At 36.6% G+C, this 14,343-nt stretch overlaps 2 protein-coding genes across 2 annotated transcripts; both read left to right on the forward strand.

The window, feature by feature from the left end:
- Positions 1–7,327: 7,327 nt before the first annotated feature.
- On the forward strand, positions 7,328–11,752 carry LOC113332709. The gene is made up of 8 exons (XM_026579225.1): positions 7,328–7,413; positions 8,025–8,119; positions 8,636–8,703; positions 8,806–8,946; positions 9,478–9,519; positions 9,772–9,911; positions 10,809–10,910; positions 11,426–11,752. The coding sequence occupies exons 2-8, from the start codon at positions 8,040–8,042 to the stop codon at positions 11,555–11,557; spliced, it is 705 nt and encodes a 234-aa protein (XP_026435010.1). The 5' UTR covers positions 7,328–7,413; positions 8,025–8,039; the 3' UTR covers positions 11,558–11,752.
- A 496-nt stretch (positions 11,753–12,248) lies between these two features.
- Positions 12,249–14,154, forward strand: LOC113333347 (ubiquitin-fold modifier-conjugating enzyme 1). Its single transcript, XM_026579857.1, has 3 exons — positions 12,249–12,710; positions 12,820–12,881; positions 13,851–14,154. The coding sequence occupies exons 1-3, from the start codon at positions 12,378–12,380 to the stop codon at positions 13,978–13,980; spliced, it is 525 nt and encodes a 174-aa protein (XP_026435642.1). The 5' UTR covers positions 12,249–12,377; the 3' UTR covers positions 13,981–14,154.
- The last annotated feature ends 189 nt before the right edge of the window (positions 14,155–14,343 follow it).

The raw sequence follows: 14,343 nt of genomic DNA on the forward strand, positions 1-14,343 counted from the left end.
GCTAGCTGGTATTAGTTGTCGAATACGAGTGACATCTCTTTAATAATTGGAATACATTTGGTATTTGTTAATTTCGAAAATAAATGTATATCGCTTGTCTTAAGGATTTTAACAATAAACAAATACTTTACTAGGTATTCATGGTATTTTTATGAACATTGCATAATAAAAAAATCAGTAGATGTTTTGATTTTTTCCGTTAGATATTATACATTTTTTGTCTCTATAAATCACAAAGACTTTTTAAAAATCTCATTTTTTGTCTCTATAAGTCATAAGATACTTTATGAAAATCACTAGAAATTTCTAGATTTTCAGAAAGTCTCCAGTAGACACTCAAAAAAAATCTATGAAAGTCTATATAAATTTCATTTGACTACCCCTATTAGTTTTGGGTATAGAATTGAAGAACGACTTCGAAAAGTGAAAGCTCAACTTTGGACGAACAAAAATACTTTACTTGTGACTTAGGTCGGTTCCTATGGGGGTGGCTAACCCATCCATTTGCCATGCCAGCTGGCCTGGCAAACTGGTCGCGCCATTATGGGAAAAAAGTTAAGCGACCGAGTCTCAACCGAGCGGTCGAGACTACGCCGCTAGCGGCTTCAACTCGACCGCGCGGTCTAGTTTGCACCGTTAGCGATTTAAACTCGACCTCCTGTGTTCGATGCTACCGTATATAAATACCACCATTCCCTCCAGTTTTCATTCATAATTTTTTTTCTTTCCTTTCTAGATAGTAAAGCAAAGCGTTTTTTTTCTTAAAAATGAGTAGTTCCAAAACAAATAGACAAAGAAAGAAACATGAAAGACAAAGGAAAATCTGCTGCATATAATAATATCGTATGGGTTCAGGATAAAGAAAAAGAGTTCGCAAATGGTAGGCAACTAGTTGGACCTGGTGTATTACCTGCGCATTTATGTAACCATCCCAAGCGAGTTGGTTTTCCTAAACTAAGAGGTGGGTGGTTTGAGATAACCGAAGTGTTTGGGTTCCTCCCAAAAGCTGTTCAAGAATCCTTGCGTATATATCCTTAGTAGCGTTTATATTTCATGAAAGGAAAAAACCACAGGACTCAAGTTGTGCGAGTTATAGTAGAACGTTGGTGGAACACTGCAAATACGTTCTTTTTCAAGGATTTCGAGTGTGGTAAGTTCTATTTATCCATCCAATAGTTTAATTTTTATTTCAGAAACAAATTTTAATTTTTAGAGATTCAATTTTTTAGTTCGATTCAAATTTTAGTTCCACATACAAACTTTTATTTTATGACCATGTTTTTTTTAGGGTTCACACCGTTGGATTTGTATATGTTGACGGGAATAAAATGTGAGGGTCAGAAGGAAGATGGAAAAAACTACTTCCCTTGTACTCAAATGATACTGAAGGAAAGTCAGAATCCAGACCATTACACTCATATGGATTAAGAGTGTATGGGTTGAAAGCTTTTTTGAACCGTTATGCTGCCAAGGGGATACACAGAGTTGAAGATTATCCCGAGCTTGAACGTATTTTTGTGTTATGGATATTAGGACAACTTTTTTTCCCCAATGCTAGCTCAGTGACATTAATTGGTTTTCTCGACTCTTTAGAATATTTAACTAAAGCGCCAAATTATGATTGGGGTTCTGCAATTTTAGCTGAGTTATACATAAGTCTCGGTGAATGCTCGAGCAAGGATAAAGATAGCTTGAATGGATTTTGGGTCGTATTGGAGGTAAGAACTACAATCCCTTTATATTATTTGATTCATTATCAAGTTAATTGTTAAACTGGTGGTGAATGTACTAACACAACAATGTTCGTCGATGTTATTTTTTCAGTATTGGGGGTATACTTAATTTAAGGTCTGCGAACCTGATCTTCACGAAACACGATTAATTTTTCCAATCGTGTACAAGTACAAAGCTGATAACTGGATTGGTCAAATTAATGATGGTCAAAATATCGTTGTTGTTCAGAGGATGCAACAACTATGCAAAACTAGTATCAACATTAGGTCAATGTCGTATACTTCTACTGACGAGTACCATGAACCAATAACACAAACCATGCTACAGTTAAGCCTTATGTGACTTGTGTTTTACGGTCCTATTATAGGACATGGTATTTGGTACTACAGATAAAGACATATGTTTCAGATACAAGACATAAAGGTAAAAGCAATCAACCCATTTCCAACTTCGATAATTTCCTAGGATGATTGGTTTATGTTGATAGATAATGGAGAACCTTGGGAAGAAGCTGAAGATTTGATCCAAATCCCAGATGATGACTTTGATTACTACAATTGGTTTCAAAAGGTATGCAAGCTAAATGTTGTTGTTCATCCACAAAACTTAGGTAGTGTTTACTTTCCAACAATTGGAAATTTTCCACTTACATATCTTCCATCCTAACCTCCACCACCGACGGGCGAAGCATATACGTATCCTAGCAGTCAAATGGGGTCGTCAAATATGCCTCCAATATCTTGGGAAGTCCAGACTTTATCACCGGTGGAGATATTGTTACAATTCCACTTAGTAATGAAGGTCTGCAGCAGAACTATCCATATTATGGTGTGGTGGCATCACCATAAGAGTATCAGAACCAGTTGAACAATTTAACGTTTCTTTTCAATGAATTCCAGAGTTTTCACTTGAGACAGATGCAAATACAGAGGCATAATTTGAGTTATGAATTGCCTGAGACTCCGTTAGGGTCAACTTCTCAAATGCCTGGTGATAACAGTGTAAGAAGTCGTCATTCTACTCCAACCATGGTGGAGGAGACTCATCTACCAACAACAGCAGGAGCAACATCAACAACATATGTGGAGATGACGGAGTTCCAGTCTCCTATTGGTTTCATGCCCTGAGGTTCTGTACTTACTCCTGGTAGTGGCGTAAATATGGATGCATTTAGGCAATCCGTAATTTATACCCCAACTTCAGCATTTCACGGATTCCAAGCACCTCCAATTCAACCATCTCCGGTACAATATCCAGGCTATGAATCGCCTGATACTACTCAATCACCATCTCAGACTCAAAATAGTGAGTTTTCAGAGGATCAAACAGGCTTAGGGGAATATATATTTGGTAATCGATAGTTTGATAGATAAATGTTAATCGTTAATTTGAATCGTGGTTTGAATCGTTAATGTAATTACACTTTTGTTTGATAAATAATAATCTTCTTTTAAAGTTTTCTATTTAAGTTCAAATTGAGAACTTAAAACATATAAATTATATTAAATTTGGGCAACACTTTTAAGATTTCATAACAACTTCCATATCGGAACTCCTTTCCGTTGTCACAGAGCCACTTTGCACGACACCTTTGATCATTCTCCAACAGGGTTTCACCACTTCTCATGTTTCGAACCGCTTCCCTTATCATACCAATATACTTGTTAACATTCTTAGAAATTATGGAGAACCGAGCACTCAACACCATGAAATCACGATTGTTGAGGTTCGTTGTTTCTTGTTCAAATTTCAGTAAAACGCGTCCCCGAAACGGCATGGCCTGCAATGCGCCATCAACGATTGGATGATTAGTGAAGAAAACATAATTCTTGCAGATGCATTCATCTTCTAACGTGCTAAATTTGTGTTGTTGTGCAACTCTACCACTTCTTGCTCTTCTTACTTCATTTTGCACACTAGCTCGAAGTTCAACTATTTGATTTTCGGCCACATGTTGCTATTCTATGAGCTGATTCATAGACATATTTTGAGCCATTGAAAAATCTAAGAAAATAGGAAGAAGGTGTGAGTTAAAATGAAATTGGAATTAAGTATTTAGGCCTATTCCTATGCACATGCCAAACTCATATATTTGGCATATAATGCACCCACTGTGGGTATGCCAAACTGCCAAACTCATATGCCTATATGTCAGGAATAACATATAGGCATACACGATGGAGTTTCCAGCGAGCAATAGAGTGTCCATCGCTCGATGGTCATAATAACGCTCGCTGGTCATTAAAGCGCCAGCGCTAGTCAAGCTATCGCTTGCAGGTCTGATCATCGCTTATCATATCTTCATCCAACGGCTACCATTTTTCCCCTCTATAAATACCTAAGTTCAATCTCATTTCTACTCACACCAGAATTTCTAAATCTCTCTAGAATTTCTCAATCTCTCAATCTTCTTCTTCAAATCTAAAACAATCACACCTTCTCTATAATTTTTTATTTCTTGTAATATGGATTCACAATCTCAAAGTCAAGGCAAAGGAAAAGCTAAGAAAACCAAAGTCCGTGGTGCAAAATACAACATGATAGAAGATGAATGCATTTGTCGTAATTATGTTTTTTTTTAACCAAGATTGTATCGATGGTGCACAACAACATGGTAACACCATGTAGGAAAATATATTTCATAAATATGAAGAACGAACCATGAACATCAATGGTCGTGATACAAAAGGATTGGCAGAACACTTCGTTGTAATCAATAGGGAAGTAGCCGCTTATGTTGCATTGATAATGCAAGCCAAGTGAGCAAGCAATGAGAGTGGTCAGGTGGATGTTGATTTTGAAAGACATGTTCGTACAGATTGGCAGCGAAAACATGGTAAACAGTTCGCTTACGAAAGTTGTTATCATATTTTGAAGGTGTTGAACAAATATAATCCAGATTTCTTAGCAACTAATCAACAAGTACCTGAAAAGTCACCATATAATTCTTCTCCCTCAACACCAAATTCTTCACCATTTTTACCAGGTCCATCAAATTCTTCACCAGATAATGCAAGAAACCCAAATGGTAACTTAGTTTTTAATAATTATGATGGTGGTAAGAGAAAACTTCCATGGAGGAACAATGCAAGACTAGATAAAAAATTAGCTCAAGAAGGAGGGGGTTCCGATGGATTTAACATGACGGAGTTTATGGAACATCAAAAGACTGACGAGAAGCAAATAACAGTTGATAGGAAGTTTCAAAATAGGAAGAGTAAAAAAAGTCATCTTTCTCAAGAAAAAATTGGGTTTGATTATGACAAGCATAACGTTCTTCAAGATAACACTTCAATTATGAACGCCCAGCAAAAACATGTGTAGCAAATCGAATTTGACAGGATTCAAGCATAGATTGAACAACAAGCTGGATTTACTAACAATGGTGATGATGATGAGGATGAAACTGATGACGAGTTTGATGTAGTAGTTCCTTTAGATGATTGATGTATTAATTTAAGTTTTAATTTGAAGTATTGCATTTTAATTTGATTTGTTGTTGTTGTTGCATTCTACTTAATATTAGTTTGAAATGAAAAGTGGATTAATTTGAAATGTTGTTGCTCGTTAACTTAAATAAGTCGGTTGCTTAAATTAAAATACATAACTTAATAAACTACATAAATCATTGTCTTCCATGCTTGACCCAAAGATTCAATCTCATATCATCTCTTAAATTGTCATACAAATTTCGGTTCTGAATGTAATTAGTCATTTTGTGCATAATTCCTTGCAGGGATGCCTCTTCCTGGTTGAATTTCTGACCTTAAATCTTCATCTTTATAGTTAGTCCACTGCGAATGGCGACGAGTTTCCTAAATTACCATGTTATGAAGAATTATGCAAGTGAGCATAGTCTTGTGCGTTTCACGAGGACTCAACCCACGTTATGAGCCACAAATGATAGCAAATTTTCTCTTCAAAATTCCAAAAGCGCGTTCCACATCCTTTCTCAATGTCATTTGGGTATCGTTAAAATGCCGGTATGAGCGGCCCAATGCACCGGCAGGAGGCTGACGGTAGCATTGAACCAAGGTGGACCATTTTGGGTAGATATCATCCGCAGGATAATAGTCATGAGTGTACTGATGGTCGTTGATCATGAAATGGACTTGAGGACAAATTCCATGCTTCAAATCTTCAAACAGAGTCGACTTTTGCAAAATATTGATATCGTTTTGTGAACCCAGAAGACCAAAAAAAGCGTGCCATATCCAACAATCATAAGAAGCAGCAACTTCAAGGATAACTGTTGGTTTTGGATAATGACCCTTATATTGACTGGCCCAATAAACAGGGCATCCTTGCCATACCCAATGCATACAATCGAGACTACCTAGCATTCCTGGGAATCCCCTTTCCTCATTCTCCGTCAATATTTGTCTAACATCTTCCTTGGTTGGTTTTCGTAAATATGTTAGACCAAAATGATTAATCATTACTTCACACAACAATGAAATGTAAGTGAATGAAGTTGTTTTACCCATACGAAGGTACTCATCGTTCGCATTCGCTGGAGTGTCATAACTTAGAGTCCTTAAAGCCAAAGTAACTTTTTGTTCAGGACTATGACCTCTAATATTGAGTGCATCAAACTGATAATTAAATTAAGGTTTTACTCGACAAAACTCTTCAATAATCTTTATCACCAGATGACGAGGCATACGAAATCGACCTTGAAAATTTTGATCAGAGTACACACAATTGGGAAGAAAATAATCGTGCATCAGCTTCTGATGGTAAAATTCAATCCCTCGATACGTATACCTTATTGAGAATACTTCTTGTGGCTCTGGAACTCTAGGTATTTGGCCTGTATGTACAAGCGTCGATTAGTTTATTATCTTCAGCTTCCTCATCATCAAGTTCTTGCAACCTCCTTCTATGCATTTCTTGCTGTAATCTAAACCGATTTATAATAAAATTCCTCTCTTCACTGGATATCGCCATTGATGATTATGAAATTTAAAATGAGAATAGAGATAGAGAAATTTGTGAAATATTGGTTGAAGTAGGTTGAGCAACTTGGAAAAATACGAGGGCGTATATATAAGAACCAGTAGGGGGAAATAGCCGTTGCAAAATATCTAGTGGTCGATAATCTTAATATCGCCAGCGATACTATTTACATCGCTCGATGTAACGTATAACATCAACGATACTCATAATATCGACAGCGTTGTGTAAACAACGTCCGCCAGATAGTCTGTCGCTCCGTGGTTTTCCGATAGTGGCGCAATTGGTTTGTCATGCCACCTGGTATGCCAAACCGTTTTTTTTTTTGCATGTGCATAGGAATATGCCTTATAGACAGATGAATTTATATCCCTCGGATTAGATCTAATGAACGGTCTTGTTTCGACTGAGCGGCTAGTCTAAACCGCTACCGGTCTAAACAACACCGAACAATGTAGACTCGACCGCTCGGTAGAAACTTGACCTGGCCTGACTAAATGGCAAATTTGTCATTTAGCCAGGCCAATTTGCCGCTTTACCATGCCCCTAGTGGGGGCAAAAGTGGCAAAAATGAGGGTTAGTCATGCCCATAATAACCGGCCTTATGCTTTGCCTTATTAACCAGGGCTGTATCTGTCTCACTTTCTCCCGATATTAGGGGTTTTGGTTTTCTTTTTCATTAATCGAGAAACTTCAATCCCACTTTGCAGAATCAAAGGTGAGGTAAATGATTTTCATCCTTTCATTGTTCGTCGCTCTACAACTTATTTGATTCTCTATGGATTTCTCACTATAATCTTCCACTAAACTTCATACAGACACAAAATTCATAAACCTTACCTCGAAAGGGGAGCGTAAGTGTAGCCGTGTAGGCATGATAGCTACAGAGAAATACCTGCCATTTGAAAAGAATAGTAATTTAGAGATGTATATGTTCAAAACTTTTATTGATTTTGTATCCTAAAAACAAGCATCTGTGTATTGTTTTTTGGTATTTGATTCCATTGATTGTTGCTTCTCGCTATAGCTAAAAAATGAAATGGATTTTTGTGTATAGAATTACATCAAATTGTTTGTTTTATGTCTCTATGAACCCTATTAAAATCTGGGTTTCAAAGAAATGTTATAAAACCTTGAGTTTTAAGCTTGTCCTCCATCATGTTTGTAGAAATGCCTAAATGGAAAATGCTTCCAAACTTTTGCCAATATGTTTGAACACTTTAGGAGTACTGAACAAAAATTGAGTGGGGTTGATTATTATCACTAATTTATTTGATACTACTGTCGGATAGATGGTTACACAATCTAATTACCAGTGATGTTTTAATTGTTAGTTGACATTGAGGGAGATGGATTTTATGGAGAACGATGATGTGATGTTGGATTTGGATAAAAAAGTATATCAAATATTTTCAGATTTCATGATGAGGTACAAAACTTTAATCACCATGTGCTCAATACTATACTGTCATTTTTTACTGCTTCAGAATGGAAACATCTTCGAGGTGACGTGACACCAATCAGTTGTAACTAAAAAATCAAGGTTCTTTAGGAGCTTCTTTGATGCAAGTGTGCAAGTATCTTATTTCATACAGAAATTGCAACATGTGCTGATACTTGTAATTGTAGTTGGTCTGGACTATATGAGCGAGGTTAGTAATGTCAGTAGACTAGTGTAGTCGTTTGTTTACTTCATAACTTTTTGCCACATGATTCTTTTAAGAATTTCATTTTCCTTGGTTTGTACATCATCGTGTGAACTAGTTTGTTACCATATCATTGTGAAATACTTGTATCTATCATGCTACGTGATAAAGCCAGTTCGACAGCTTGCTCGGTGTTGACTCTATACGGCATATATAGTTTTGATTATTTCCTATCAAATCGACCTGCAAATAAGATTTTTTTATCTCAGTGCTGCAACTAATAAGTTGTATTGTTACAGAGTTATGAAGTTTGAGGAATTGGTTTCACTAGGAAGTAGCTTTCTTGTTGGGTTGCACCAACACTTAGGTGAGTGCTTTCAACTCAAAGGGTGTAATTTTCATTTATCTAATATGTACTTTGAAAACTCGAGCTTAGTTTTCTACTGGTATGATTCTTTTGCGAGAGCAGAGTTGCTTCGAAGACATCCAATACATAAAACGTCTGATGTGGTCGATGGTATCATAAAGGCTAATGAGACCAAAAGGTTGAAGGCATATCTTAAATCTGGTTGCATAAATGTTGATGAAGGTGTCCAAAGTGTAAGCAAGTGTAAGAATCCCGTCACTACTTAAAATTTTTGCATCATAACCAAAATCAACATTTACCACACCTTTGCTAATAAAGTTGACTCTGGTAGCAAAACGGATTGATGTGTCAAATCATGTTTGAAATGATTCCACAACAATGATGACTTCTTAAATTCCTGCCGTGATGCAAGATGGAAGACCCGTGACTCTTGGGACTTTATATATCACTTGCAGAAAGATTATATCATGGAAGATCAAATTAAATAATACTTTTTGCTCAAATCAAATAATGAAATAAATGAATAAAAATTTATTTTTCTTGCCGAAAGTGTATCACAAATAGATCTAGTAAACAAGCTACACTACTTGCAGTTTTTTCTTATCCTTTTGGAAAAGGACCATTGGCTCACTTTCGTAACTTTAGTATTATTTTGTCTTCAACAGTTTTTGTTTTAACTTTGAACTTCAGTGTTAGTGTTTCTCGTGATTAGTTGGTATATCTTTTGTATGGCGATAATTAAATTTTATTTTGTGGTGCATGTGCACATGGAAGTAAATGAATGCCAAAAAGGACTCCAGGAGCATATGAGCAAAGGTATATCCATCTCCATCGTTGCCCAAGTTCTTTCTCGTTCTAAATGACAGATAATTGTTACAAAAAAGGATGTGAAATCAGTGCTTCATAGTTGTTTGTTCGAGAGAGAGATAAAATTTAGGTTTTTCATCTTTGCAGTATGCATGCTTTTTTAGTGCCTACTATTTCTTTCTTGATATATATCCTCTGTAATTCATATAGCTGCTTAGTTCGAGGTTTGACTTATTCGTTTTAATTTGCATTTGGTCACAGTGAGAGTATTGCTTAGCGAAGTTGAAAGCCTAATGACTGCTGTACAAAAAGTATTAAGGTCTATCAGTGAAAATAAATTTAGTTACAAGGGTCAGCATGCTGTTGGTGGTTTTTTGATTCATCGGGATGAAGTTGAAAAGGTTTGCGTGCTTAAAAAGTTCTGTGGTTTTAGTAGGGTATACATGATTTTACATAATTGATAATTCATGTGTATCTAAAAAATACTACCATGTCTTGAAATGTCGACCTATGTGCTTGAAATTTTCTTTTGTCTTAGCATTCCGGTGCTTGTTCTGGTTAATATAGAATGAGATGGGCTGTAGAATGTTTGATCCTTTCATTTCTGAAATACCTCATGGTGTGTGGGGGTAAATTGGGGCAGGGTGGAGCAACTACGTTTTGCATGGGTCAGAGGTTTGCACAAAGGTGACATAAAAGAGATGTTTGTTTGTTTTTCTAGAGCCTCTCAATGATTTGTCCTTCTGAACATTGATCAATGCCATATCTGATATTTCTATTCTCAGTTGGTTTCTTTCTCTCACTTTATGGTGTGTTTCTGTTCCTTCAAAGTCATCTGGTTACCTTCTTCCATCATGACCCCTTCCTTACTTTCTCGACTAGCATTCAATTTCCGGCTAAGTGGAATTCTAAATTGTAGCAAGAGATATGCACCTCGAGGAATACATGACATATGCCGAACTCGGGAAAAATATGTGTTCTAGTCCACCTCTTTGTGCCCTTTGTGCCTGTTTTCTGGAGTGGAAAATTTATAGAGGGTCTTGAGCTTTAACATGCCGGCTACAATGGATCCGGATTATTACCAAGTAGGGATAGGGTCCGTCAATTGTGTCTGCTTCCAACCTACTAGATATGGGATATGTTGAGAGGCAGCAATCCCAATTAAGGAATCCTCTGCAAACATGGTTCCTTTATGATTATTATCTGCATTTAAATATGGTATCCAATCTCAGATATTTTATTAAGTGATTTGCCTCTATTAAACTGACCAACTCTTCTCTTTTTACCCGTTCTCTCAGGAAGAAATGGAGTCTATTCGTCCAAGAAGACCCAGTATATCAGATTACGCCACTATAATGTGTTCCATTTATAATATGATGAAGCAAGACTACGTAATGCAGGTATAAGTCGAAATGCTGTACTGTCCTTATCGATATATCATGTCTACATTTTAGGAGAGTTGTCGACACTTTGTAAACATACAACTAAACTGCTAAACTAAAACAGATGGAAAAGGAAGCTACTTGGATGATCATTTAAGTCTGCTTCTGGGTATTTAAGAAAGATTACTCAAGTAACTCAACCACATTTTTCTCTAGTTTATAAATATTGATGAGCTATGCTACTCTATCCGCCTATTCCCACCTTTGGCGGTGTGAGTTTTAGGACCTAGAGAGGTCTGGTTTTGGCGGGCCAGAGACATGATGTCTGAATATCATTGTCTCATAGAGTATTAACTAGGGGCAGGGGAAGGCAGGAACAGAGTTCTGCAATAAAGTAGGCGGAACATGCCCCTTTTGTGAAGTACTCGAAAACGCTAGCCTAAGTGTCAGCAGATATGAGCAACATTATATTATAACAAAGAATAAAAGTTTGCTTTTATGTTTATCCTAGTTTGTTGTTTTTTGTTTTTCAGGAAAAGATTACTTCCTCAATAGAAATCTGCCATCCATCATCAGAGGAATTGGGGAGCTATTCAACAATGTGGACTTTGCGGCCCTACATACAGGATGAAATCATCTCGGAGGCTTGGAAACTTATTACCTGACATACGGAGTCGTTACTGTATATACTACTACGGAATAACCCTTGTGCCTAGTTTCATATCGAAACCCTGCTATCTTAATTGTCGACCACACTTTTGGTCATATACTTTCCTAGATGTCCGCTTGAGCACGGTTTTGATCAATAGAAATATACTATTTTAATTTTTTAATGAAGAGTTACCTTTCCTTATCTTTCATTTTGAAAAAATTTCCCTTGGAATTTATTGTTTTTTGTGCTCCAAAATTTTACTGGTCCTCAAAATCACATTAAGATCAACATGGTGGCCTAAAATTTGCATAATGTTCCGAATTTTTCTGGGTAGACATAAATGACTTCAAAAGAAATAACATAGGGTGTTGAAACTGTGGTCCTAAACTAATTTTTGGTTTTTTACTTCTAGAATTTAACTTCCTAAGCTATCCAATTAGGAATACGAGAAGGTGGAAATTAATCTTCCTAAGAAGCCGTGTCCAGTTAGGAGTATTGCTTCACAAAAAGTTCTGTCCTTTGAAGTCAATTTATATACACCCAAACTAGCTTTGGATTTTTTTATTTTTAAAAATCGAAACTATTGCGGCTTGTTGTGTCGTGTGTTTAGCCCGTGTGAGTGCTTCCAGATTCGACCCAATGGGCTGTTAAAAGCCCTCTGGAAGAGAATGTATTCATTGACTAGTCAGACGCGGAAGCATCAACTTGCCAAAAGAACATAATCCCATGCCCCATCTCTTTCTTTTTGAAGATTCTCAATTAGGCTAGGGTTTTATAATTGTGCTGCAGAAGGGAGAAGAGAGACAACCAACCAAGGGAAGAAGAAAAAGAAAATGGAAGGATGGGATCCAAATACGAAATCAGCACTGACAAAAATCCCTCTATTGACAACAAAAGCAGGTCCAAGAGATGGAGCAGCTTGGACAGCAAGATTGAAAGAAGAATACAAGTCATTGATAGCATATACAGGTATGAACAAATCTAATGATAATGATTGGTTTAGGATTTCAGCTGCTAATCCTGAAGGGACAAGATGGGTTGGTAAATGTTGGTATGTTCATAATCTGTTGAAATATGAATTTGATCTTCAATTTGATATTCCTGTTACTTATCCATCTACTGCTCCTGAACTTGAACTTCCGCAACTTGATGGGAAAACCCACAAGGTAATAATGACTCCATGTCTCTCTCACTTTGTTGAATTCTTTGTAATATTTTTGGTGTTTTTTTTTGTTTGTCATCTAATTTTCTGGGTTTTTTTTCCTATATCTTCAGATGTATAGAGGTGGTAAGATTTGTTTGACTGTTCACTTCAAGCCACTTTGGGCAAAAAATTGGTGAGTGGGATTATCTTAATTACTTGGTTCCCTTTCTTTTCCCTAGTGCATGAAGGTTGTTGAGTTTGAATTGGATGGTTTTACTCTTAGGTTCTCAGTTTGTTTGTGAATTTGTTGTGTTTTGAAGTATTTTCGTTTAATGAAATGTTGAATTTCTTGTTTTCTGATGCTGCAATTCTTTGTTGCTGTAATAGTTTGACCTCGAGCTTGTTTGAGATTGCCTAGCAGTAGAAGTGGTAGTGTTTTTTATTTTTTAATCCTCTAGTTTGGCTGGATGAAATTTGGGACTCTGAATTGGTGTACTAATTCAATTATTAGATGGGAAATATACTTTCACGAAATTTCTAGATTCTGAATGATTTAGATGTCAGTCTGAATCTGTAGGATTGTGATGTTGAAGGAAAGTTCATTTGATCTGTTGTTGGTAAGTTGGTTAAATTGCTTTGTTTTGTGGATACCTCTACATTATGATTTGGGATAGCTTAACAGACAAAAACCTAGGACTCTGTAGAAGGAAAATGTGAGGTAAACTGTAGGAGAAGTGGCTTGCATAAATCACAAACGCACATGGTGCTCTAGCTTGAGCTTCATACCCCTGAAAGGATGTGTAGGATATCAGAAGCCCACCACAATGACTAGGATAGTTTGTGGTCAAGGGAACCTATTGTTGTGTGATTTCTTTTAACATTGCTATCATAGAATATTAGAATGTCGGTCCATTTTTCTCTTCTTAATCTTGCATCTGTGCTGTCTGTTATCCTGGGCAAAGCATATGTTGGATGAGTACATAATATTTTTTTCGTTATCAAGAAAAACACCCTTCACTCATGCATAGTTTAAATGACATCTAGGTTCAGACTTGAAAGCTTATTTTCTGTTGACCATGGAATTATATTGGTTTTCATCTTCTACATTACGGCATTCCCTCCTTGATCATCCATTTGATATCAGATTCTTTCTTCTTTGCAGTCCTCGTTTTGGTATCGCACATGCTCTTTGTCTAGGTCTTGCTCCTTGGCTTGCAGCAGAGATTCCTATACTTGTCGACTCTGGCATGATCAAGCACAAGGATGATGCTTCATCCTCTGGTGAATCATAGTATTAATGATACTAAAACTGCAATGATCACAATTAACTTGAAAAGCCCCTTTACCTACATGAGAAATAAATAAATGTCGATGTGCATTATCGGGATTTATCTCCCTTTGAAACAATATTATGTATTAAGCCAATATTCCAAAGTAACGTCTTTTTGGACTTTTTACTCTTCTTACATTCATCGCTGCATTGCTGATTTTTAGGTTGCGTATGGGTATTTCATACAAGTCATCTGGGAATGCATCTTTTTTTTTTGCACCTAGTCTTGAACGCGCCATCAGTTGCCTTGATGCCTGGAAATTTCTTTACTTATCACAAAATTGCTACCACAAAATTGCTACCGTTTTCAGTGTCCCCTGGGTTT

The sequence above is a fragment of the Papaver somniferum genome, unplaced genomic scaffold, assembly GCF_003573695.1.
Source record: "Papaver somniferum cultivar HN1 unplaced genomic scaffold, ASM357369v1 unplaced-scaffold_132, whole genome shotgun sequence".
In the NCBI taxonomy this organism is placed as follows: Eukaryota; Viridiplantae; Streptophyta; class Magnoliopsida; order Ranunculales; family Papaveraceae; genus Papaver; species Papaver somniferum.

Bases quoted from the DNA above. Each gene is read 5' to 3' on its own strand.
- LOC113332709 (XM_026579225.1), top strand. From the start codon at position 8,040: ATGGATTTTATGGAGAACGATGATGTGATGTTGGATTTGGATAAAAAA. The intron at 8,947-9,477 runs GTAAGAATCCCG...TGCACATGGAAG, and splicing joins TGTCCAAAGTGTAAGCAAGT to TAAATGAATGCCAAAAAGGA. The intron at 9,520-9,771 runs GTATATCCATCT...ATTTGGTCACAG, and splicing joins CCAGGAGCATATGAGCAAAG to TGAGAGTATTGCTTAGCGAA.
- LOC113333347 (XM_026579857.1), top strand. From the start codon at position 12,378: ATGGAAGGATGGGATCCAAATACGAAATCAGCACTGACAAAAATCCCT. The intron at 12,711-12,819 runs GTAATAATGACT...CTATATCTTCAG, and splicing joins TTGATGGGAAAACCCACAAG to ATGTATAGAGGTGGTAAGAT. The intron at 12,882-13,850 runs GTGAGTGGGATT...TCTTCTTTGCAG, and splicing joins CCACTTTGGGCAAAAAATTG to TCCTCGTTTTGGTATCGCAC.